The sequence below is a fragment of the Heterodontus francisci genome, chromosome 16, assembly GCF_036365525.1.
Source record: "Heterodontus francisci isolate sHetFra1 chromosome 16, sHetFra1.hap1, whole genome shotgun sequence".
NCBI classification, from domain to species: Eukaryota; Metazoa; Chordata; class Chondrichthyes; order Heterodontiformes; family Heterodontidae; genus Heterodontus; species Heterodontus francisci.
In genome coordinates, this window is record NC_090386.1 from 89,006,379 (window position 1) to 89,031,379 (window position 25,001).

At 45.2% G+C, this 25,001-nt stretch overlaps 1 protein-coding gene across 3 annotated transcripts in view; it reads right to left on the bottom strand.

Annotated features, from left to right (window-relative positions):
• Positions 1-24,554, bottom strand: part of gss (glutathione synthetase) — a 71,582-nt gene extending 47,028 nt beyond the window's left edge. For all 3 annotated transcript variants that reach the window (XM_068048611.1, XM_068048610.1, XM_068048609.1), the window contains exons 1-3: positions 24,450-24,554; positions 11,699-11,836; positions 103-248 (exon numbers count right to left, since the gene is read on the bottom strand). In XM_068048611.1, the coding sequence (XP_067904712.1) occupies positions 103-248; positions 11,699-11,836; positions 24,450-24,494 (329 nt within the window). In that variant the 5' untranslated portion in view covers positions 24,495-24,554. The remainder of the gene's footprint in view (positions 1-102; positions 249-11,698; positions 11,837-24,449) is intronic.
• Between the last annotated feature and the right edge of the window lie 447 nt (positions 24,555-25,001).

Genomic DNA, 25,001 nt, shown 5'->3' on the forward strand with positions numbered 1-25,001 from the left:
ATCCACACCAATAAGCTGCAATCCAAAAAGAGCAGACTATCCAACTTAATAAGGACAGACTTGATCTTTGTACAATTACACATGATATCCTAGGCATCTTACCTTGCTAGCGCTTTGGTTAGAAATTCAGAGTCCTGGCTTATTTTGTCAACCAGTATGTTGAAATCTTGCTGGACCTCAAACGCCTGCATAAACAGTTTCTTCGGTACTGGTGATGGGAACAGACTAAACGGTGCATAGCTGGTCGTCTTTTTTTAATTAAAAAAAGAAAAAAACATTGAAGACAGATTCCACTCACAGTCTGAGACACCAATCAATTGTCAGCATTAAGTAGATATCACCAAATAAAGCAGAGAGAATCAGCTAACAGAACAGCAGAAATGCTGAAAATCTGAAATAAAAATTGAAAATGCTGAAACCACAAGGCCATTCCTTCAAAGTCTGTGATAGGAAATGGTTAATGTACTGGGTGTGGACCCAGTCCTGATGGAGGGACTGTACCTAAATGTTAACTTTATTTATGTAGCAAAACATCCCAAGGCACTTCGTAGGCATGTAATCCTGGAATGATGGCACAATAGCATTGTTACTGGACTAGTAACTCAGCACATCTAGACTAATGCTTTTTTAAAAAAAATTGTTTGGGGGATGTGGGCGTCGCTGGCAAGGCCAGCATTTATTGCCCATCCCTAATTGCACTTGAGAAGGTGATGGTCAGCTGCCTTCTTGAACTGCTGCAGTCCCTGGGGTGCAGGTACACCAACAGTGCTGTTAGAAAACGAGCTCCAGGATTTTGACCCAGCGACAGTGAAGAAACAGTGATATAGTTCCAAGCCAGGATGGGGTGTGGCTTGGAGGAGAACTTGCCGCTGGTGGTGTTCCCATGCACCTGCTGCCCTTGTCCTTCTAGGTGGTAGAGGTTGCAGGTTTGGAAGGTGCTGTCAAAAAACCCTTGGTGTGTTGCTACAATGCATCTTGTAGACAGTACACACAGTTGCCACTGTGCTGAATGGTGTCAAGCTTCTTAAGTGTTGTGGGAGCTGCACCCTCCAGGCAAATGGAGAATATTCCATCACACTCCTGACTTATGCCTTGTAGATGGTAGACAGGTATTGGGGTAACAGGAGGTGGGTTACTCACAGCACATTTCCCAGCTTCTGACCTGCTCTAGTAGTCACAGCATTTAAGCGGCTGGTCCAGTTCAGTTTCTGGTCAACGGTAATCCCCGGGATGTTGATAGTGGGGGATACAGCGATGGTAATGCCATTGAATGACAAGTGGAGATGGTTAGATTCTCTGTTGCTTGGGATGGTACTTGAGCGGTGCAAATTTTACTTGCCGCCTATCAGCCCAAGCTGGGATGTTGTCCAGGTCTTGCTGCATCTGGACTTGGGCTGCTTCAGTATTTGAGGAGTCGCAAATGGTACTGAACATTGTGCAATCATTAGCAAACATCCCCACTTCTGACCTTATGATGGAGGGAAGGTCATTGATGAAGCAACTGAAGATAGTTGGGCCTAGGACACTATCCGGAAGAACTCCTGCAGTGATATCCTGGGAGCAAGATGATTGACCTCCAACAATCACAACCATCTTCCTTTGTGCAAGGTATAACTCCCCCGATTCCCATTGATTCCAGTTTTGCTAGGGCTCCTTGATGCCATACTCGAGTCAACTGCTGCCTTAATTTCAAGGGCAGTCACTCTCACGTCACTTCAAGTTCATGTTTGGACCAAAGCTGTAATGAGGTCAGAAGCTGAGTGGCCCTGGCGAAACCCAAACTAAGCATCAGTGAGCAAGTTATTGCTGAGCAAGTGCCGCTTGATAGCACTGTCAACAACCCCTTCCATCATTTTGCTGATAATTGAGAGTAAACTGCTAGGATGGTAATTGGCCAGGTTGGATTTGTCCTGATTTTTGTGCACAGCATGTACCTGGGCAATTTTCCACATTGCCGGGCAGATGCCAGTGTTGTAGTTGTACTGGAACAGCTTAGCTAGGGAGGCAGCTAGTTCTGGAGCACAAGTCTTCAGTACTACTGTCAGAATGTAGTCAGGGACCATAGCCTTTGCAGTATCCAGTACCTTCAGCCATTTCTTGATATCATGTGGAGTGAATTGGATTGCCTGAAGACTGGCATCTGTGAAACTGGGGATCTCAGAAGGAGGCCGAGATGGATCATCCAGTCGGTGCTTCTGGCTGAAGATGGATGCAAATGCTTCAGCCTTGTCTTTTGCACTGATGTGCTGGACCCCCCCATCATTGAGGATGGGGATGTTTGTGGAGCCTCTTCCTCCTGTCAGTTGTTCAATTGTCCACCACCATTCACGACTGGATGCGGCAGGTCTGTAGAGCTTAGGTCTGATCCTTAGGTTGTGGGATCATTTAGCTCTGTTTATTGCATGCTGCTTCCACTGTTTGGCATGCAAGTAGCCCTATGTTGTATTCACCAGGTTGACACCTCATTTTGAGGTATGCCTGGTGCTGCTCCTGGCATGCCCTCCTGCACTCTTCATTGAACCAGGGGTTGGTCTTCTGGCTTGATGGTAATGGTAGAGTGGGGGATATGCTGGGCCATGAGGTTAGATTGTGGTTGAATACAATTATGCTGCTGATGGCCCACAGCGCCTATGGATGCCCAGTCTTGAGTTGCTGGATCTGTTCGAAATCTATCCCATTTGGCAAGATGGCAGTGCTACACAACACAATGGTGGGTACCTTCAATGTGAAGACGGGACTTTGTCTCCACAAGAACTGTGCGATGGTCACTCCCACAAATACTGTCGTGGACAGATGCATCTGTGACGGGTAGATTGGTGAGGACGAGATCAGTAGGTTTTTCCCTCTTGTTGGTTCCCTCACCACTTACCGCAGACCCAGTCTAGCAGCTATGTCCATTAGGACTCGGCCAGCTCGGTCAGTAGTGGTGCTGTGGAGCCACTCTTGATGATGGACATTGAAGTCCCCCACCCAGAGTACATTTTGTGCCCTTGCTACCCTCAGAAGTGCTTCTTCCAATTAGTGTTCAACATGGAGGAGTACTGATTCAGCAGTCGGGGGTGGGGGAGGGTGGTGGTGGGTGGTAATCAGCAGGAGGTTTCCTTGCCCATGTTTGACCTGATGCCATAAGACTTCATGGGGTCCGGAGTCAATGTTGAGGACTCCCAGGGCAACTCCCTCCCGACTATATACCACTGTGCCACCACCTCTGCTGGGTTTGTCCTGCGGGTGGGACAGGACATACCCTGGAATGGTGATGCTGGTGTCTAGGAGATTGTCTGTAAGTTATGCTGTGAGTTTGACGACGCCAGGCTGTTGCTTGATTAGTCTGTGGGACAGCTCTCCCAACTTTGGCACAAGCCCCCAGATGTTAATGAGGAGGCTGGACAGGGTTAGGGTTTGCTGTTGTCGTTTCTGTTGCAGAGGTTGCTATCAGGTGGTCTGTCCGGTTTCATTCATTTTCTTAGACTTTGTAGCGGTTTGATACAACTGAGTGGCTTACTGGGCCATTTGAGAGAGAAGTTAAGAATCAACCGCATTGCTGTGGGTCAGGAGTCACATTTAGGCCAGACCAGGTAAGGACAGCAGATTTCCTTCCCTAAAGGACATTAGTGAACCAGATGAGTTTTTACAACAATTGACAATGGTTTCATGATAACCACTAGACTAGCATTTTTAATTCCAGATTTATTAATTGAATTCAAATTCCATCTTCTGCCGTGGAGCTCCGGGTTACTAGTCTAGTGACATTACCACGACGCCACCGCCTCCCCCATGTTCTGGAGACATGAGTTCAAATCCTAGCATGGCAGCCGGGTGAATTTAAATTCAATTAATTAATAAATATGGAATAAAATTCTAGTCTCACTAGTAATAATAAAACCACTAGATTGTCGCAAAAACCCTAACGTACTTCGAGGAGGAAATCTGCCGTCGTTACATGGTCTGGCCTACATGTGACTCCAGACCCACACCAACATGGTTGACGCTTAACTGCCCTCTCAATTGGGCTAGCAAGCCACTCAATTCAAGGGCAATTAGGGATGGGCAATAAATGCTGGTCTTGCCAGCAACAAGGACGAATAAAAAAAATTTTCTAAAAAAAACACCGAGTCAGAGGAAGTGACCGATGAACATATGACCAAATACTTGGGGGGGGGGGGGAGAAGACAGAGAGCTGAATTAGTATGGGAGGAATTCCAGAGCTAAAGGGTCCAAACAGCTGAAGGCATGGTCAGCAATGGTGAGGCAAAGAAAATGGGGGTGGCGCAAAAGGCCAGAATTGGGGGAATGCAGATTTCTTGGAGGCTTGGAGCTGGAGGAGGAGAAAAATAGGAAGAGGTTTGGGATTTGAACATTATAAGAATTTTAAAATCAAAGTGCTTGGGGATGGAAGCCAGTGAGAGTTGGCGAGTACAAGGGTGAAGGGTGGAACAGCCTTTATTTTTATGTTTTGGGTAAAGAGCCTGTTAGAACTGGATGTAATGTCAACAATGCTAATCTGCCCTTTCTCTTTATAGATCTGTTGTGTGTTAGTCAATCTCTGCTTATAGTTCTTGAGTAAGAGTGTCCTTGATCCAAGTAATGGGAGTCAAGAGTCAAACACCTCCCTTCAAAAGGAGGACAGAATGTAGGAGAAGGTTCTGTTACGCAACTGACAGAAACAGCTGTCACTAGTCTCATGACAATAATTAGGTCGCAGCGTAATTGTCAGCATTGGATGTAACACAACACGTTTTAACCACAGTGCAGACTATTCTCTCGCACTATAAGTGGACAGAATCTCAGGGCTGAGCCAACACGGTCTCGAAGAAGTGAGACCACGCGTGTTCAAGGTAAAAATTAACTGTCCCATTAAATTATATTAAAATTAACATGCTCACTCTGTTAACACAAGAGGTTTATTTTAATTTGTTCTCTTGATATGGGCATCACTGAAAAGGCTAACATTTATTACCTGTCCCAGAAACGGTGGTGTGCCACCTTCTTAAACCTGTGGTTTGAAGTGGTTTTGCTACAACTGAGTGGATTGCTAGGCCATTTCAAAGAGTCAATCACATTGGCGTGGGATTGGAGTCAAATCTAGGCCAGACTAGGTAAGGACATAAAGTTTCCTTTCCTGAAGGACACTCGTGAACTGGTTGGGTTTTTAATGAACGTCCGACAGCTTCACGGTCGCTCTCATTGACACCAACTTTGCAAACTGCATTCAAATCCCCAAATTGTTATGGTGGGACTTGAACTCATGTTCAATTATTAGTCCGTGCCTCTGAATTATTAATCCAGTCACATAACCATTTGGAAAATAAACCGATAAAGGTGGTTAGTAAATAAATCAGTGAGGGTTTCTTCCTTCATCCTCTAGTGGAGGTCACTTTGGCGCAGGATCAATACACTGACCGTACACTTCAGACTATCTGGTATGCGGGCTTCAACACATTCTAATCAATCCTCCAACAAAGGGAGGCATAAATTCGCCAGTAGTGGAACCAGGGGCACAGGGATCTAAGTGCATCAAATTCTGGTCCATTATCTCCATTAACAAACTTTCAGTTTAATTAAATAGAATTGTTCGTTGCATAACCAGCACTTTTCCATCACCCACTCCTTTCGAAAGGCTGGAGTTCAGTTCCATGGGCACTCGGCAATATCCAATAACTCAGCCGATCAGTCACTCCCGAGTTGCAAGTCTAGACAGCAAATTATTGGCAGACTGTCTGATATGGAGGAGGGAGGGACTGTAACAGCCCCCACATAGTCTTTATCCAACAGTACACACATGCACTTTGCTGCAAAGGTCAGGAACAGGAACAGAGGCTTATTTTCCCCCTCCTCCGCACACAATCCAGGGTCCCGGCAGTCATTTTCAGCTTCCTTTCTGCTGCCCAAGCCTGGGACTTCAGGATTATGTACAAATTTCACTGCAGTGGCAAAGTGATCAGTCATGAACTACGAGAAGTCAGCGAACTGTGAATGGTCAAAAGGAGTGTGAAGTTCAGCCTTGAGGTACAGTTCTGAACAGGTGATTCAGGGTCAGGTTCTCCAGAGCAACACTGTAAGCCTCTCATCAATAAGCCTCTTGCAGCGACAGGCAAGTAGCCTGCAAGAACAGGAGTGTGGTGGCAGTGGGACAGTCTATAGCTAGGGGCATCATAGAATGATATAGCAGAGAAAGAGGCCATTCAACCTATCATGATTTTGCTGCATCATTCTATGATATAGACAGTTTTTTATGTCATTATGACCAAAGTCTCAAATGGTACATTTCCTCCCTAGTATTGCAATTAAGGACAGACTTCCCAATGCCACAGAAAAAGCAGACGAGGCCTCTGATTAACGGCTCATCCGAAAGAAGGCGCACTTTCAACAGCGTAACACTCCCTCGGTACTGCAGTTAAATGCTAGTCCAGATAATGCAATAATTTTCTGCTTCAAAGGACTAAATTTCTCCGACACTGTTCCTCCTTTCGTCAAAGCTGAAACGTCAGGACCTGAATCCTGGCCCAGAGCTTTTCACATCTTCAGACCAGGCCTGAACCCATGATATTGAATACATAGCACAGAAACAGGCCATTCGGCCTGACCAGTTTATGCTCCATTCAAGCCTCCTCCCATCCTTTTTCTTCTAATATCAGCTTAACCCTCAATTCCCTTCTACCTCACGTGCTTCCCTAGCTTCCTCTTGAATGCATCTACACCATTCTCTTTAACTACTTCCTGTGGCAGCAAGTTGCACATTCTTACCACTCTCTGGGTCTCCATCAGTATCACCTTACATTGATAGCCTCCAGTATGTTCTTCCCCACAAGTGGGAAAATTGGCTGTCCACCCTATCAAAACTTTATATAATTTTAAAGACCTCTATTAGGTAACAGCTCAGCCATCTCTTTTTAAGAAAAAAAATCCCCAGTCTATTCATCTTTCCCTGAGAAGTAGAACCATGCAGTTCTGGTATCATCCTTGTAAATCTTCTTTGCACCCTCTGCAGTGCCTTTACATCCTTTCTATAATATAGCAATCAAAAGCGAGATTCTACAGGCACAGTGTAGGCATATCCCCATAAAGATAAAGGGTGGTACGGCTAAATCTAGAGCCCCCCTGGTTATCTCGAGGCTTACAGGGCAAATTAAAGCAGAAAAAGAAAGCTTATGATGATCACAAAAATCTTAATACTTTAGAAAGCCTAGAGAAGTATAGAAAGTGCAGGGGTGAAGTAAAAAAGGAAATTAGAAAAACAAAAGAGACAGCATGAAAAACTATTAGCAGGTAAAATCAAGGAAAACCCTAAAATGTTTTATCAGTACATTAAGAGCAAAAGGATAACTAAGGGAAAGGGTAGGGCCTATCAGAGATGTACAAGGGAACTTATGCATATATGCAGAAGATGTGGGCAGGGTTCTTAAAGAGTTTTTTGCCTCTGTCTTCACAAAGGAGAGGGATGATGCAGACATTGCAGTAAAAGAGGTGTGAAATATTAGATACAATTAGCATAATGAGAGAGGAAGTACTAGAAGGTCTGACATTCTTGAAAGTAGATAAATCGCCAGGGCCGGATGGATTGCATCCCAGGTTATTAAAGGAAGCCAGGGAGGAAATAGCTGATGCGCTGAGGATCATCTTCAAATCCTCACAGGATTTGGGCGAGATGCCAGAGGATTGCAGGTCTGCAAACGTAACACCATTGTTTAAAAAGGGTGTGAGGGATAGGCCAAATAAACATAGGCCGGTCAGTCTGACCTCACTGGTGGATAAATTATTAGAATCAATTCTGAGGGACAGGATAAACTTGTTAAGGGAAGATGACGTCTTACTAACCTAACTGAATTCTTTGAGGAAGTAACGAGGAGGATTGATGAGGGTAGTGCAGTGGATGAGGTCTACATGGATTTTAGTAAGGCATCTGACAAGGACCTGCATGGCAGACTAGTCAGTAAAATCAAAGCCCATGGGATACAGGGGAATGTGGCAGGTTGGATCCAAAATTGGCTCAGTGAGAGGAAACAAAGGGTTGTGGTCGACAGATATTTTTGCGAATGGAAAGCCGTTTCCAGTGGCATTCCACAGGGCTCAGTGTTGGGTCCCTTGCTGTTTGTGGTATATATTAAATGATTTGGACGTAAATGTGGGAGGCATGATCGGGAAATTTGCTGATGACACAAAAATTGGCTGTGTAGTGAATAGTGAAGAGGATAGCTGTGGACTCCAGAATGATATCAATAGTTTGGTTGAGTGGGTGGAAATGTGGCAAATGGAATTCAATCTGGAGAAGTGTGAGGTAATGCATTTGGGGAAGGCACATAAAGCGAGGGAATACACAATAAAGGGGAGGATATTGAGAGAAATAGAAGTGATAGACCTTGGAGTGCATGTCCACAGGTCCCTGAAGGTGGCAGGACAGGTAGATAGAGTGAAGGCATATGGAACGGTTTCCTTTATTGGCTGAGGTATAGAATACAAAAGCAGGGATGCGATGCTAGAACTGTATAAAATGCTGGTTAGGCCACAGCTGGAGTATTACGTACAGTTCTGGTCACCACATTACAGGAAGGACATAATTGCTCTGGACAGAGTACAAAAGAGATTTACAAGAATGTTGCCAGGGCTTGAAAATTGCAGCTATGAAGAAAGAATGGATAGGCTAGGGGTGTTTTCCCTAGAACAGAGGAGGCTGAGGGGTGACTTAATTGAGGCGTACAAAATTATGAGGGGCCTAGATAGAGTAGACAGGAAGGACCTATTTCCCCTAGCGGAGAGGTCAATTACCAGGCAACACAGATTTAAGGTGATTGGTAGAAGGATTAGAGGGGACATGAGGAAAACCTTTTTCACCCAGAGGGGGGTGGGTGTCTGGAATTCACTGCCAGGAACAGTGGTGGAGGCAGAAACTCTCAATTCTTTTAAAAGGTACCTGGACCTGCACCTGAAGTGCAGTAACCTGCAAGGCTATGGACCAGGTGCTGGAAGGTGGAATTAGATTGGGCGGCTAGTTTTTTTGGCTGGCATGGACACGACGAGCTGAATGGCTATTCGGTGCCGTAATTTTTCTATGGTTCTATGTACACAACACTTCGATGACCTTTGACTTAAGAGTTGAGAGTGCTACCAGCGAGCCAAAGCTAACAACTAGATCAAGCAGTCTCCGCCCTGTCAAAATTATGCAAGCGTGCATGGCTTGGGAGAGGCAAACCACATAATGGGTAGGTTCATGTTCAGTGAGTGGACTACTGGAGATATGGGTCGTGGTTCTCTTGTAACGAGTAGCTCAGCTGAACAGACAAGATCAAGTTGGCTGGTCTCAAACAGGAAGGCATTTGGGTTACCACCAATTTTTATTCTGCACCTGCTCATCTAAGTCTGCACATGAACATCAGGCAACGATATAATGAGGTACGGCTCTGACCACCTTGGTCACTGCATGGGTTTACATGAAAAGTGGCCACTTGAATAAAAAACATAAGTGCTCTGGGAACTGTACTGGGAAGGACTTAATCCCCTTTTCCATTAATAGGCACTATGTGTAAAATATAACAGATTGAATTATTTGTAATGGGTGTGATACATCCCCTTGGCCCAACCATCTTCAGCAATTTCATCAATGACTTTTCCTCCATTATCAGGCCAGAAGTGGGGATGTTTGCTGATGATTATTATACCGTGTTCAGTTCCATTTGCCACCGCTCAGATATTGAAGCAGTCCGTGTCTGTGTGCAACAAGACCTGGACAACATTCAGGCTTGGGCTGATAAATGGAAAGTAACATTCACACCACCAAAATGCCAGGCAATGACCATCTCCAATGAGAGAGAATCTAACCATCTCCCTTTGACATTCTACGTCATTACCATCACTGAATTCCCCCACCATCAACATCCTGGAGATCACCGCTGACCAGAAGCTTAACTCAACCAGCTACATAAATACTGTGGCTAAAACAGCAAGTCAGAGGCTGGGTATTCTGTAGTGTGTAACTTGCCTTCTGCCTCCCCAAAGCCTGCCCACCATCCATAAGGCATAAGTCAGGAATATGATGGAATATTCCCCTCTTGCCTGGATTCGTGCCACTGTGACAACACTCAAGAAGCTCAACACCATCCAAGACAAAGGAGCTGCCTGATTGGCACCCCACCACCAGCGCACCATGGCAGCAGTGCGTACGATCCAAAAGATGCATTGCAGCAACTCACCAGGCCTCCTTCAACAGCACCTTCCAAACCCACAACTTCTTCCACCTAGGACAAGGGCAGTAGATGCATAGGAACACCACCACCTGCAAATTCCCCTCTAGGCCACACACCATCCTGACTTGGAACTATATTGCCATTCCTTTACCTTTGCTGGGTCAAAATCCTGGAACTCCCTCCTTAACAGCACTGTGGGTGTACCTGCAACACACAGTCTACAGTGGTTCAAGAAGGCTGCTCACCACCACCTTCTCAAGGGCAATAAATGCTGGCCTCATCAGAGATGCCCACATCCCATGAAAAAATAAAAAAAGACAAGATGAAAGCAGTAACAGTGCAAGGGTAAACAAATAATAGAAGAACACAGTATTTCGGTGATGCGCAAGGTACTTGACGAGGAATTAAAACTGAAGGGAAAGATTTCAATGGGAAGAAGTGAAAGGCCTTGCAATGACTGTTTTTTTTTTGTTTTAAATTGTCAAAACAGATTTACAGATAAGCAGTGAGTGGGGATTGGATGTCTTCACCAGGTAGCTTTGGAAACATGGCTTCAAATTTTATATAGCAGGTTTGTGGCCAATATATGAACAAGTGTGTTTTTTTATAGCTTAGCTGGTTCAGGGTTGGGTCCTGCTTTTATTGCACGAAAATTAAATTGTGACAGCGGGTTCAGCTGTGCTCAGTGGCTGTGCATGTGTGGAGCAGCAGCATTACTATGTGGCTGCCCAGTGGGTGGGTGTAATGCAAATAAAGCAGGGAGCTGCTCAGGAGCTGAACTCATGACTTGGTGAATGGCTGAACTTCCATTCACAGTGAAACTGCATCGCTTCCCTCGCTATGTTAGCTTGATATGGGTCTCAGAGAACCAACTGCACAACATTATAACAAAAAAATGCAAGAAAAAGCATTTTGATAAACAGCAATATGTACTCCAAAAATGTTAAAATGAATAAAAAGGGTTGGTGTAGACAGACAATAGGTCACAAGTTCAATTCCCCACTTCAGAGGCTTTGGCACAAAATCCAAGACACACAATGCAGTACTGAGGGGATGCTGCCTTTTAGACGAGACATTAAACCGAGGCCCCAACTGCTCTCGCACACAGCCATAAAGGTCCCATGGCACTATTTTCAAGGACAGCAGGGGAGTTCCCCCCAGTGTCCTGGGAAATCCATCAACCAACTTCACTAAAATAAAAAATTATCTGGCCATTATCACATCACTGTGCGAAATTGGTTGCCGCACTTCTTACATTACAAAAGTAACTACATTTCAAAAAAAAAACTTCATTGGCTGTAAAGTGCTTTGGAACTTCCTGGGTTTGTGAATGGCGTTACAAAAATGCAAGTTCTTTCTTGAGGGAGAGTTGGGAGTTCAGAGACAGTAGGAGGACGGACAAGCCAAAGAGAAAAATAAGAATTTAAGTTTGAGACTAATTATCTTGCGTGCAGCTATGAGAAGTGTAATATTAGAGGAAGTGTGTGCATCCAAATAAAAAGATGCTCAAAAGAATTAACCTCAGAGCTAGCCGGTTCCTCTTTTGTCCTCATGAGGACTCCATGAAGAAGAGCAGCATCTTTCGCAGACGTAGTCAGCTGCTGGATAAGACTATTGTTGTTCAGGACTTCATCTGCAGCAACTGGAGGCAAAAGAACCTGCCAGAAAAAAAAAATGCAACAATATCACAGCAATATTAGAATCATCCAATGTATTTTTTCTTCCAATCTTGCCCACTCTACTCCTCCTCTCAAACTCTTGCCTGCAATTTGTACCCCCTCTGTCTCCTCACAATGACACAGGAGAGTCACTGTGAGCATAAGGACGGTGGGAGGCATCTAATGCACTTCTGCTAATATTGGCCACCGACATGCATTTGTTAATGTGAGGACTGTGTACAGGAGCTACCCAATATCATGTTCTACAAAGGCAACCCTATGTTGTACACAGGACATCAAGCTCTACTGAAATTGAAACCTGTGGGTAACAGCATGAGAGGCAAGAGGGACTAAAAGTTCTTACAAACCACTCGGTAAGCAATACGTCACATGTCCCAATATAAGCACACTAAACATATAAAATAAACACAAAATTTCACCCACTCAGTATCAAGGAATTCTTCAGCAATGAAAGGCATTTGCTAAACCATTCTGCTTCCAATATGGACAGCATCCTTGAGGTCTGAGACAGATGTGGTTGTTTTGTTTGTCCACTTTTTCCCTCTCGGTGAAACAGTCCAGCATCATAGAAACTTACAGCACAGAATGAGGCTATTTGTCCCATCATGGCTGCATTGGCTTTTTGAAAGAGTTATCATGTTTGGTCCCACATGAAAGGGAAAAAAGGGGGAGGGGTGGTAGTATTAATTAAGGAGAGCATTGCAGTGCTGCAGAAAAAGGATGTTCCAGAGGGGTTGAGGACAGAAACAATTTGGCTAGAGTTAAGGAACAAAAAAGGTGCAGTTACATTGCTCGGTGTTGTCTATAGGCCACCAGCTAGTGGGAAGGATGTAGAGGAACAAATTTGCAAGGAAATGACAGGTGCAAAAATTATAGGGTAGTTATAATGGGGGACTTTAATTATCCAAATATAGACTGGTATAATTGTAGTGTAACGAGCAGTGAGGGGCAAGAGTTCCTAGAGTGTGTTCAGGAAAATTTTCTACAACAGTATGTTGCTAGTCCAACAAGAAAGGAGGCACTGCCAGACCTGGTTCTTGGGAATGAGGTGGACCAACTGGATCAAGTATCAGTAGGAGAGCATTTAGGGGATAGTGATCATTGTATCATAAGGTTTAGGCTGACTAATGAAAAGGACAAAAAGCAATCCAGGGTAAGAATAATTAACTGGGGGAAGGCCAACTTCAATGGGGTAAGAATGGAGCCGGGCGAATAAATTGGGAGTCAAAAGCTGGCAGGAAAACCGGTAGATGAACAATGGGCTACCTTCAAAGAGGAGATAGTTCGGGCACAGTCAAGCTATGTTCCCTCGAAGCGGAAAAGTAGAGCAAACAAATCCAGAGCTCTCTGGATGACAAAAGAGGTAGAGATTAAGATAAAGAAGAAAAACTGTGCTAATGACAGATGCCAGGTGGAAAATACTATTGAGAAGCAGGCTGAATATAGAAGGTCCAGAGGGGAAGTGAAAAAGCAAATAAGAGAAGCAAAGAGAGGGCATGAGAAGAGACTGGCAGCTGGCATTAATGGAAATCCCAAGTTTTCGATAGGCATATAAATAGTCAAAGGGTGGTAAGAGGAGGAGTGGGGCCGATTAGAGACCAGACAGGGGATTTGTCTTTACCAAGGAAGATGACGCAATCCAGGCAATGTTGAAAGAGGAGATAATTCAGACGCTAGAGGGGTTTAAAATTGGTAAAGAGGAAGAATTAGATAGGCTGTCTGTACTTAAAGTGGATAAAATACCAGGGTCAGATGAGATGCATCCACGGATACTGAGGGAAATGAGGGTGGAAATCGCAGAGGCACTGGCCATAATTTTTCAGTCTTCCTTAGACTTGGGGTTGTGCCAGAGGACTGGAGAATTGCAAACACTATACCCTTGTTCAAAAAATGGTGTAAAGATAAGTCTAGCAACTACAGGCCAGTCAATTTAACGTCAGTGGTGGAAAAGCTTCTAGAAAAAATTATTCAGGACAAAATCAATAGTCACATGGACAAATGTGAGTTAATTAAGGAACGCCAGCATGGATTCCATAAAGGAAAATCATGTTTAACTAACTTGCTGGAGTTTTATTTGAGGAGGTAATAGAGAGGATTGATGAGGGCAATGCTGTTGATATGGCGTACATGGATTTTCAAAAGGCATTTGAACAGTGCCACACAACAGACTTGTGAGCAAACATGTAGCTCATGGAATAAAAGGGACAGTTGTAACATGGATATGAAATTGGCTGAGTGACAGGAAACAAAGAGTAGCGGTTAATGGATGTTTTCCAGGCTGGAGGAAGGTTTGTAGTGGAGTTCCCCAGGGATGTGTGTTGGGACCCTTGCTTTTCCTGATATATATTAAAGACCTAGACCTTGGTGTACAGGGCACAGTTGCAAAGTCTGCAGATGATACGAAACTTGGAAGCATTGTGAACTGTGAGGAAGAAAGTGTAGAACTTCAAAATGACACTGACAAGTTAATGGAATGGGCAGACAGGTGGCAGATGAAGCTCAATGCAGAAAAATGGGAGGCGATTCATTTTGGTAGGAAGCACATGGAGAGACAATATAGAATAAAGTGCACAATTCTAAAGGGGGTGCAGGAGCAGAGGGATCTGGGTGTATATGTGCATAGGTCATTAAAGGTGGCAAAACAGGTTGAGAGATTTGTTAATAAAGCATACAGTATCCTGGGCTTTATTAATAGGGGCACAGAGCACAAGAGCATGGCAGTTATGTTGAACTTGTAAAATACATTAGTTCAGCCTCTGCTGGAGTACTGCATCCAATTCTGGGCGCCGCACTTGAGGAAAGACATGAGGACATTGGAGAGAGTACAGAAGAGATTCACAAGAATGGTTCCAGGGATGAGGAATTTCAGTTATGAAGATAGATTGGAGAAGTTAGGACTGTTTTCCTTGGAGAAGGCCGAGAGGTTGTTTGATAGAGGTATTCAAAATCATGAGGGGTCTGGACAGAGTAAATAGAGAGAAACTGTTCCCACTCGTGAAAGGATCGGGAACGAGAGGGCGCAGATTTAAAGTAAAAGCAAAATTTGGTAAGAGAAGCAAAAGTGGCATGAGGCAAAACGTTTTCACGCAGCAAGTGGTTCAGGTCTGGAATGCGCTGCCTGACAGTGTGGTGGAGGCAGGTTCAAATGAACCATTCAAAAGAGAACTAGACAGTTAAATGAAAAGGAAGAATGTGCAGGGTTATGGGGAGAAAGCAGGGGAATGGGACTGAGGGAAATTCTCTTCCAGAGAGCCAGTGCAGACACGATGGGTCAAAGGCCTCCTTCTGCGCTCTAACAATTCCATGACTCTTAACTGCCCTCTGAAATGGCCCAGCAAACCAATCAGTTCAAGGGCAATTAGGGATGGACAATAAATGCTGGCCTAACCAGTGACACCCACATTCTACGAACAAATAGAAAAAGCTTTTTTTGTTTGTCTACATAAACAAAATGTTTTACTTCGGTACACATTTCCTCTCAACTTCTCCCATTGTAGAACCATAGAATAACTACAGCACAGAAGGAGGCCATTCAGCCCATCATGTCTGTGCCAGCCGAAAAAACTAGCCACCCAATCTAATCCCACCTTCCAGCACCAGATCCAAACTTTGCAGGTTACAGCACTTCGGGTGCATGTCCCAGGTACCTTTTAAAACAATTAAGGGTTTCTACCTCCACCACCATTCCTGGCAGCGAATTCCAGACACCCACCAGCCTCTGGGTTAGAAAGTTTTTCCTCATGTCCTCTACAATCATTTTACCAATCACCTTAAATCTGTGTCCCCTGGTAACTGACCTCCCCGCCAGGGGAAACAGGTCCTCCCTGCCTACTCTATCTTGGCCGCTCGTAATTTTGTACGCTAAAATTAAGTCTCCCCCTCAGTTCCAGGGAAAACAATCTTAACCTAGCCAATCTTTCCTCATAGCTGCAACTTTCAAGCCCGGCAACATTCTTGTAAATCTCCTCTGTACTCTCTCCAGAGCAATCAAGTCCTTTCTGTAATGTGGTGAACTGAATGCAATACAATGTGGCCTAACCAGCATTTTATACAGTTCCAGCATTAAAGATTCCTTTTTCCACATCTGTAACGAAAGCTCTATCTGCAAACTGTCTCACTTTAAATTACCTTGCTAGAAGCACAGAGCTACAACGCATCAAGGTTATAGAAGAGGAACTGCAACATTTTTGTTCTGAAGCAGTGCCGCAGGGTCCAGTTTTGGAAACACTACTGCTCCTAATTTACTTATATGACTGGGATTCATAGAATTCAACGTTACAGATAACATCAAACTCAGGAGCAGCAGTGAGATCAGAAGAGTTTGCTCAGAAATTGCATAAAAACATGCAGAAGTTTCAACAACTTGCAATTATAAAGCACCTTAAAAATATCTGGGTGTTTCACAGGAGTATGTTCTCACAAAATTTGGCATACAAGGAGATTTTTTTTTTTTTTAATTCATTCATGGGATGTGGGCATCGCAGGCCAGGCCAGCATTTATTGCCTATCCCTAATTGCCCTTGAGAAGGTGGTGGTGAGCTGCAGTCCATGTGGGGTAGGTACACCCACAGTGCTGTTAGGAATGGAGTTCCAGGATTTTGAACCAGCGACACTGAAGGAACGACAATAATGTTCCAAGTCAGGATGGTGTGTGACTTGGAGGGGAACTTGCAGGTGGTGGTGGTCCCATGCTTTTGCTGCCCTTGTCCTTCTAGTTGGTAGAGGTCGCGGGTTTGGAAGGTGCTGTCTAAGGAGCCTTGGTGAGTTTCTGCAGTGCATCTTGTAGATGGTACACACTGCTGCCACTGTGCGTCGGTGGTGGAGGGAGTGAATGTTTGTAGATGGGGTGCCAATCAAGTGGGCTGCTTTGTCCTGGATGGTGTTGAGCTTCTTGAGTGTTGTTAGAATACTCTCCAGGCAAGTGGAGAGTATTCCATCACACTCCTGACTTGTGCCTCGTAGATGGCGTACAGGCTCTGGGGCGTCAGGAGGTGAGTTACTCGCCGCAGGATTCCTAGCCTCTGACCTGCTCTTGTAGCCACGGTATTTATATGGCTACTCCAGTTCAGTTTCAGGTCAATGGTAGCCCCTAGGATGTTGATAGTGGGGGATTCAGTGATGGTAATGCCATTGAATGTCAAGGGGCGATGGTTCGATTCTCTCTTGTTGGAGATGGTCATTGCCTGGCACGTGTGGCGCGAATGTTATTTGCCACTTATCAGCCCAAGCCGGGATATTGCCCAGGTCTTGCTACATTTCTACACAGACTGCTTCAGTATCTGAGGAGTTGCGAATGGTGCTGAACATTGCACAATCAGCGAACATCCCCACTTCTGACCTTATGATGGAAGGAAGGTCATTGATGAAGCAGCTGAAGATGGTTGGGCCCAGGACACTACCCTGAGGAACTCCTGCAGTGATGTCCTGAAGCTCAGATGATTGACCTCCAACAAACACAACCATCTTCCTTTGCGCGAGGTATAACTCCAGCCAGCAGAGGGTTTTCCCCCTGATTCCCATTGACCTCAGTTTTGCTAGGGCTCCTTGATGCCATACTTGGTCAAATGCTGCCTTGATGTCAAGGGCAGTCACTCTCACCTCACCTCTTGAGTTCAGCTCTTTTGTCCATGTTTGAACCAAGGCTGTAATGAGGTCAGGAGCTGAGCAGCCCTGGTGGAACCCAAACTGAGCGTCACTGAGCAGGTTATCGCGAAGCAATTGCCGCTTGATGGCACTGTTGATGACACCTTCATCACTTTACTGATGATTCAGAGTAGACTGATGGGGCGGTAATTGGCCGGGTTGGATTTGTCTTGTGTTTTTTGTGTACAGGACATACTGGGCAATTTTCCACATTGCAGGGTAGATGCCAGTATTGTAGCTGTACTGGAACAGCTTGACTAGGGGTGCGGCAAGTTCTGGAGCACAGGTCTTCAGTACTATTGCCGGAATATTGTCAGGGCCCATAGCCTTTGCAGTATCCAGTGCCTTCAATCGTTTCTTGATATCACGCAGAGTGAATCGAATTGGCTGAAGTCTGGCATCTGTGATGCTGGGGACTTCAGGAGGAGGCCGAAATGGATCATCAACTCAGCACTTCTGGCCGGTGACCAAAAACTTGGTCAAAAAGGTAGATTTTAAGGAAAGTCTTTCTGGAAGAGAAAGAAGTAAAGAGGCAGAGAGGTTAAGGCAAGGAATTCCAGAGTTTAAGACCCAGGCAGCTGAAGGCATGGCTACCAATGGTGGAGCAATGAAAATCAGGGATGCGCAAGAGGCTGAAATTAGAGGAGCAAAGAGATCTCAGAGCGCTGGAGGAGGTTACATTAATAGGGAGGTAGGAAGCCGCGGAGGCATTTGAACATAAAGATGAATTTTAAAATTTAGGCGTTGCCAGGCTAGAAGCCAGTGCATGTATGTGAGCACAGGATGATGGGTGAACAGGGCTAGGTGCAAATTAGGATACAGGCAGCAGAGTTTTGAATGAACTCAAGTTTACATAGATTTGACGATCTAACCCAACCACTCCATGCAAACAGTCCTAATCACATTTATCCACCCCCTTCCTATATCACTTCACCCACCTATCCAATCTAATCTTGAATGCAGACATGTTTTGGCCTAAATCACAAACCCTGGGAGCTCCACAGCCTAACAACTCACTGTTTAAAACAGTCTGTCTTCCTCACTGTTCTTACATTGAATGTATGGCCCCTCAGGGTGGCGCAGTGGTGAGCACCACAGCCTCACAGCTCCAGCGACCCGGGTTCTGTTCTGGGTACTGCCTGTGCGGAGTTTGCAAGTTCTCCCTGTGACCGCATGGGTTTCTGCCGGGTGCTCCGGTTTCCTCCCACAGCCAAAGACTTGCAGGTTGATAGGTAAATTGGCCATTATCAATTGCCCCGAGTGTAGGTAGGTAGTAGGAGAATTGAGGGAAGGTGGGGATGTGGTAGGGGATATGGGATTAATGTAGGATTCGGATAAATGGGTGGTTGATGGTCAGCATGGACTCGGTGGGCCGAAGGGCCTGTTTCAGTGCTGTATCTCTCTAGTCTATGACTCATTGCAGAACTGGATGAGATATAGTGGGCTGAACAATGGATGCTGAAATTTATTACAGGCAAGTATGCAGTGCCATAAATAGGAACCAAAAATAGACAGCATAAGTACTCCATAAGTGGTGTTAAAATACTTACTGATGAAACGGAAAGATGCCTAGGAACCATAATGGACTTGATACTAAACATGTCCAACCACTGCAAATCACTAAGACAGTAAGTTGAACTACATAATTAAAACAGTAACCATTAAAGGAATAAAATAAAAGCAAAGTACTGCAGATGCTCGAAATCTGAAATAAAAACAAGAAACGCTGGAAATACTCAGCAGGTCCGGCAGCATCTGTGCAGAGAGAAGTAGAGTTAACGTTTCAGGTAAGAGACCCTTCTTCAGAACTGACAAATATTAGAAATGTAAAAGGTTATAAGCAAGCGGTGTGGGGCAAGAGATAACAAAGGTGGTGTTGATAGGACAGGTCACAGAGAATGACTGACTAGAAGGTGATGGAACAAAGGCGAATGGTATGTTAATGGTGTGCTGAAAGACAAAGTGTTAGTGCAGAGAGGGTGTGAATAACTGTAAAGCATAGAGCACTCCAAGCACACCATAAAAAAACACATTAAAAACAGAACAGTGGGTAAGCACAGTGGAAACAAACTAAAACTGAAAAACCTAAAATAAAATAACCAAATAAAGGGAAAAGAAAAAAAGAATAACTAAGCATAAAATGAGGGGCCTGTCATGCTCTGAAATTATTGAACTCAACGTTCAGTAATGCTGTAGTGTGCCTAATTGGTGCTGTTCCTCGAGCTTGCGTTGATGTTCATTGGAACACTGCAGCAATCTCAGGACAGAGATGCGAACATCAGAGCAGGGGGGTGTGTTCAAATGGCCAGCAACCGGAAGCTCGGGGTCATGCTTACGGACTGAGTGGAAGTGTTCCGCAAAGCGGTCACCCAATCTGCATTGATAGACTGTATTGGTGCCGTTTCCTGCTCCCGTCCGGAACCAGAAAACTTTATTAACTTTGCTTCTAATTTCCACCCTTCTCTCACTTTCATGTGGTCCATCGCCGACACTTCCCTTCCTCGACTTCTCTGTCTCCATCTCTGGGGATAGGCTGTCTACGAATATTCATTATAAGCCCACCGACTCCCACAGCTACCTCGACTACACTTCTTCACACCCTGTCTCCTATAAAGGACTCCATTCCATTCTCCCAGTTTCTCCGTCTCCGACGTATTTGCTCTGAAGATGCTACCTTCCACAACAGTGCTTCCGCTATGTCTTCCTTTTTCCTCAACCGAGGATTCCCCCCCACTGTGGTTGACAGGGCCCTCAACTTTGTCCGACCCATTTCCCGCACCTCTACCCTCACCCCTTCCCCTCCCTCCCAGAACCGCGACAGGGTTCCCCTTGTCCTCACTTTCCACCCCATCAGCCTCCATATCCAAAGGATCATCTTCTGCCATTTCCTCCACCTCCAGCGTGATGCCACTACCAAACGCATCTTCCCCGCCCTTCCCCTGTCAGCATTCCGAAGGGATCGTTCCCTCCGCGACACCCTCGATCATCCTCCATTACCCCACCACCTTGTCCCCTTCCCCTGCAATCGCAGGAGGTATAATACCTGCCCATTTACCTCCTCTCTCCTCACTATCCAAGGCCCCAAACACTTCTTTCAGGTGAAGCAGCGATTTACTTGTACTTCTTTCAATGTAGTATACTGTATTCGCTGCTCACAATGTGGTCTCCTCTACATTGGGGAGACCAAATGCAGACTGGGTGACTGCTTTGCAGAACATCTCCGCTCAGTCCGTAAGCATGAGCCCAAGCTTCAGGTTGCTGGCCATTTCAACAACCTCCCCCCACCCCCCTCCTCCCGCTCACATCTCTGTCCTGGGATTGCTGCAGTGTTCCAACAAACATCAAAGCAAGCTCGAGGAACAGCTCCTCATTTACCGAATAGGCACGCTACAGCCTGCCGGACTGAACATTGAGTTCAATAATTTTAGAGCATGACGGGTCCCCCTTTTTATTTGGTTATTTTATTTTAGGTTTTTCAGTTTGTTTCCACTGTGCTTACCCATGGTTTTGTTTTTTTTAATGTGTTTTTATGTTTGTGCTTGGAGTGCTCTGTGCTTTACAGGCATTCAGACTCTCTCTGTACTAACGCTTTGTCTTTCAGCACACCATTAACATACCGTTCCGCTTTGTTCCATCACCTTCTGGTCAGTTATTCTCTGTGACCCCATCCTATCAACACCTTCACCTATGTTATCTCTTGCCCCACCCCACTTGCTTAAAACCTTTTACATTTCTAATATTTGTCAGTTCTGAAGAAGGGTCTTTGACCTGAAACGTTAACTCTTCTTCTCTCTGCACAGATGCTGCCAGTCCTGCTGAGTATTTCCAGCATTTCTTGTAACCATTAAAGGAAGTAGTGATTAAATCTTACAGCCCCTCCTGTCAGACTGCAGCTTGAATTGGCTTTGCCACCTCTGGTTGAAATATTACTGATGGTTTCATCACACCATCTCCAGTTTACAACCACTCACCTATTCGATCAGCCTTCCCTTCCATTTCCAAAACTTTTCTAACAAAAATATTCAAAGAAAATGAAAAAACTTTTTTATAACACTGTAAAGTTTTTTTCTACTGGGTCACACACAGCAGGAGATTATACTTCAATTCCACCATGCTTCATGGCAGCTGTGGAGGACTGTCAACCCTATCTTGAACACTGCAGCCACTTACAGACTCAAATTATAAAGCACAGAAAGTGGTCATTTTATTAAAGCTGTGCCAGCTCTTTGTAAGAGCTGTCCCCCAATTAGTCCAGCTCCCCACCCCTTTCCCCAAAGCCCTGAAAATGTTTCCTTTCCAAATCAAGATTCAATTCCCTTTCAAAGTCACTGTTGAATCTGCTTACATCACTCCTTTGTGCATGCCCGATAACCACTCACCATTTAAAGACTTGTCTCAACTCCATCTATCAAATATTTTTGATCATCGTGACAGCCAATTTGTGCACAGCAAGCTCCCACAAACAGCAATGTGATAATGACCAGATCATCTATTTTCGTGATGTTGGTTGAGGGATAAATACTGGCCAGGACACCAAGAAGAACTCCTTGATCATCTTTAAAATTGTGCTGTTGTATTTTTCCTGCTTCGTGAAGGGTAAAATGGGCCTTGGTTTAATGTCTCTTCCAAAAGATGGCACCTCCGGTAGTGCAGCACTCCCTCGGTAATGCACTGGAACGTCAGCCGAGTTTATGTGCTCAAGTCTCTGGAGTGTGACTTGAACTGGGGCGGCACAGTGGTTAGCACCGCAGCCTCACAGCTCCAGTGACCCGGGTTCAATTCTGGGTACTGCCTGTGTGGAGTTTGCAAGTTCTCTCTGTGCTTGCGTGGGTTTCCTCCAGGTGCTCCGGTTTCCTCCCACATACCAAAGACTTGCAGGTTGATAGGTAAATTGGCCATTAGCAATTGCCCCTAGTATAGGTAGGTGGTAGGGAAATATAGGGACAGGTGGGGATGTGGTAGGAATATGGAATTAGTATAAATGGGTGGTTGATGGTCGGCACAGACTCGGTGGGCTGAAGGGCCTGTTTCAGTGCTGTATCTCTAAACTAAACTCTCAGGCAAGAGAGTACTACTGTGATGCACCTTTGTGAAGTATTCAAAATTATGAGGTTTTGATAGAAACAATTTCTCCCTATCTATTCTACTAGGAGAGTCATTAATCAGAGGAGATAGATTTAAGACTTGCAAAATGACTGGGGCAGGGGTGGATTTGAGATAATTCTTTATGTGGTGAGTGGTGATCAGGCATGCACTGCCTAAAGGAGTGATGTAAGCAGATCCAACAGTGAAAGAGAATTGAATCTAGACTTGGAAAGGAAACATTTTCAGGGCTATGGGGAAAAGGGGTGGGGAGCTGAACTAATTGGGGGACAGCTCTTACAAACAGCTGACGCAGCCTCGATAAAATGTCCGCTTTCTGTTCTGTATGAATTGAGTCTGTACGTGCCTGCAGTGTTCAAGATAGGGTTGACAGCCCTCCACAACTACCATGGAACATGTAGGAATTGAAGTATAATATCCCACACAGTGCTGTGTGCAACTCAGTAGAAAAAACATTACACCGTTACAAAAAGTTTTTACATTTTCTTTGAACATCTGCAGGAGTTCGAGGTCATGGAAGTATTTTTTTTGTCAGAAAGAAACAAGGGAACCAACCGAAGTGTGGGAGGCATTATAGAACTCCAATACTGATTCTTAGTGTCAGAAGTGGGGCGGCACAGTGGCGAGCACTGCAGCCTCACAGCTCCAGCAACCCAGGTTCAGTTCTGGGTACTGCCTGGGCGGAGTTTGCAAGTTCTCTCTGTGACCGCGTGGGTTTCTGCCGGATGCTACGGTTTCCTCCCACAGCCAAAGACTTGCAGGTTGATAGGTAAATTATAAACTGCCCCTAGTGTAGGTAGATGGGGATGTGGTAGGGAATATGGGATTAATGTAGGATTGGTATAAATGGGTGGTTGTTGGTCGGCACAGACTCGGTGGGCCAAAGGGCCTGTTTCAGTGCTGTATCTCTCTCATGACTCTAAGACTGAATGATGGAGAAAGACAGACCTTTGCTTCTCTGGCACCTCCTTCATAAAGTCAATTTTAGAGAGGCAAAGTAAGGGTAGAGCAGAGGCATTTGACCCAAACTATTAACTGAAATTAAGTTACATCAATAAAGCTTGGAGGCCACATGTTCAACCTTTAAAAAATAAGTACATTTAGAATTATTAGGAAACTATTCTTCAACATGTGGAATAAAATTCCAGACAGAGAAGGGGGTGAAAAGGAACCTGGAATCCTTAAAGAATTTGATGATGCAATATAGAAGGGGGGGGGGGGGAGGGGAGGGGAGGGTTGTCAAGGTCTCTCGAGATGGATAATCTCATTGTTACTTGAACAGGAACCGTCAAGGACGTACAAGCTGAACTACTAGTTATGTTTAAAATTCAAGTGAAAGGGAAAAAAATCAAAGTGAAGGAAAAAAATTCATTCAGGAAACAAAATTAACGGAATTATTGCAGCCAAAGGCCAGATTATTTTTGAATGAACTACAGCCACAGCACTTTACACTCCAGGAAGCAGCGACAATGCAGGCTGGTGAACTGACTGGATTGCAGGCCAAGCGGCAGCAAGTCCTCCCAGTCAGCAGGCCCTGTGCAAAGGTCAGCCTTCATTTCCTCTGCGATAAGTTCTCCTCGACCCAAGGAAAGAGACACAATCCCGCTGGATCTTCTCCATTCAGACTTTCTCAAATTTGCATTTCACTGTATAAAATGCGATCAGCAATCCCTGCACAACAGAGACATTGAGGCAGCGTTTGAGCCCTCTCACTATTCCCTGCAACTTGAAAAATAGATTTTTTTTTTAACCATTAATTTTACAGCTCAAAACTTCATTACACGTTTAAAATAATGTACATTAGTCGCTCTTTTGAGGGAAGGGAGAAAGACTTGAGAAGTGTTACCTCGCTGTCCACCTTTTTAGGCAGACTGGGCAGCCTCCCGTACATCTTCTCCCGCCAGCGGCTCCAATGCACTCGCTACATTCGCAACACCTGCGATACTTTCCCCGGAATGATTGGCAGCTCCTCCAGCCACTCACAGCTCGCAGTCCCGCCCACGCGCGCGCGGAGGGCGGGGGGGGGGTGTGTGTGAGGGGCGCACGCGCGGCTGCGCCCCGGTTACCATGGAGACAGTGTTGCGCAAAAAAAAAATGAAGACCAGCATGTGATCCCCTCACCGCGATTGAGCGACAGCGCCTTCTCGGGTCAAGCTGAGATGCACAGGTGGAACCAATGGGTCTTTTGAGTCTGTCATGGGATGTGGGCATCGCTGGCAAGACAAGGGCGGCAGAGTGACGCAGTGACCAGCACCGCAGCCTCACAGCGCCAGTGGCCTGGGTTTGGTTCTGGGTACTGCCTGCGTGTAGTTTGCAAGTTCTCCCTGGGTTTCCTCCGGGTGCTCCGGTTTCCTCATGCCAAAAGACTTGCGGGTTGATAGGTAAATTGGCCATTGTA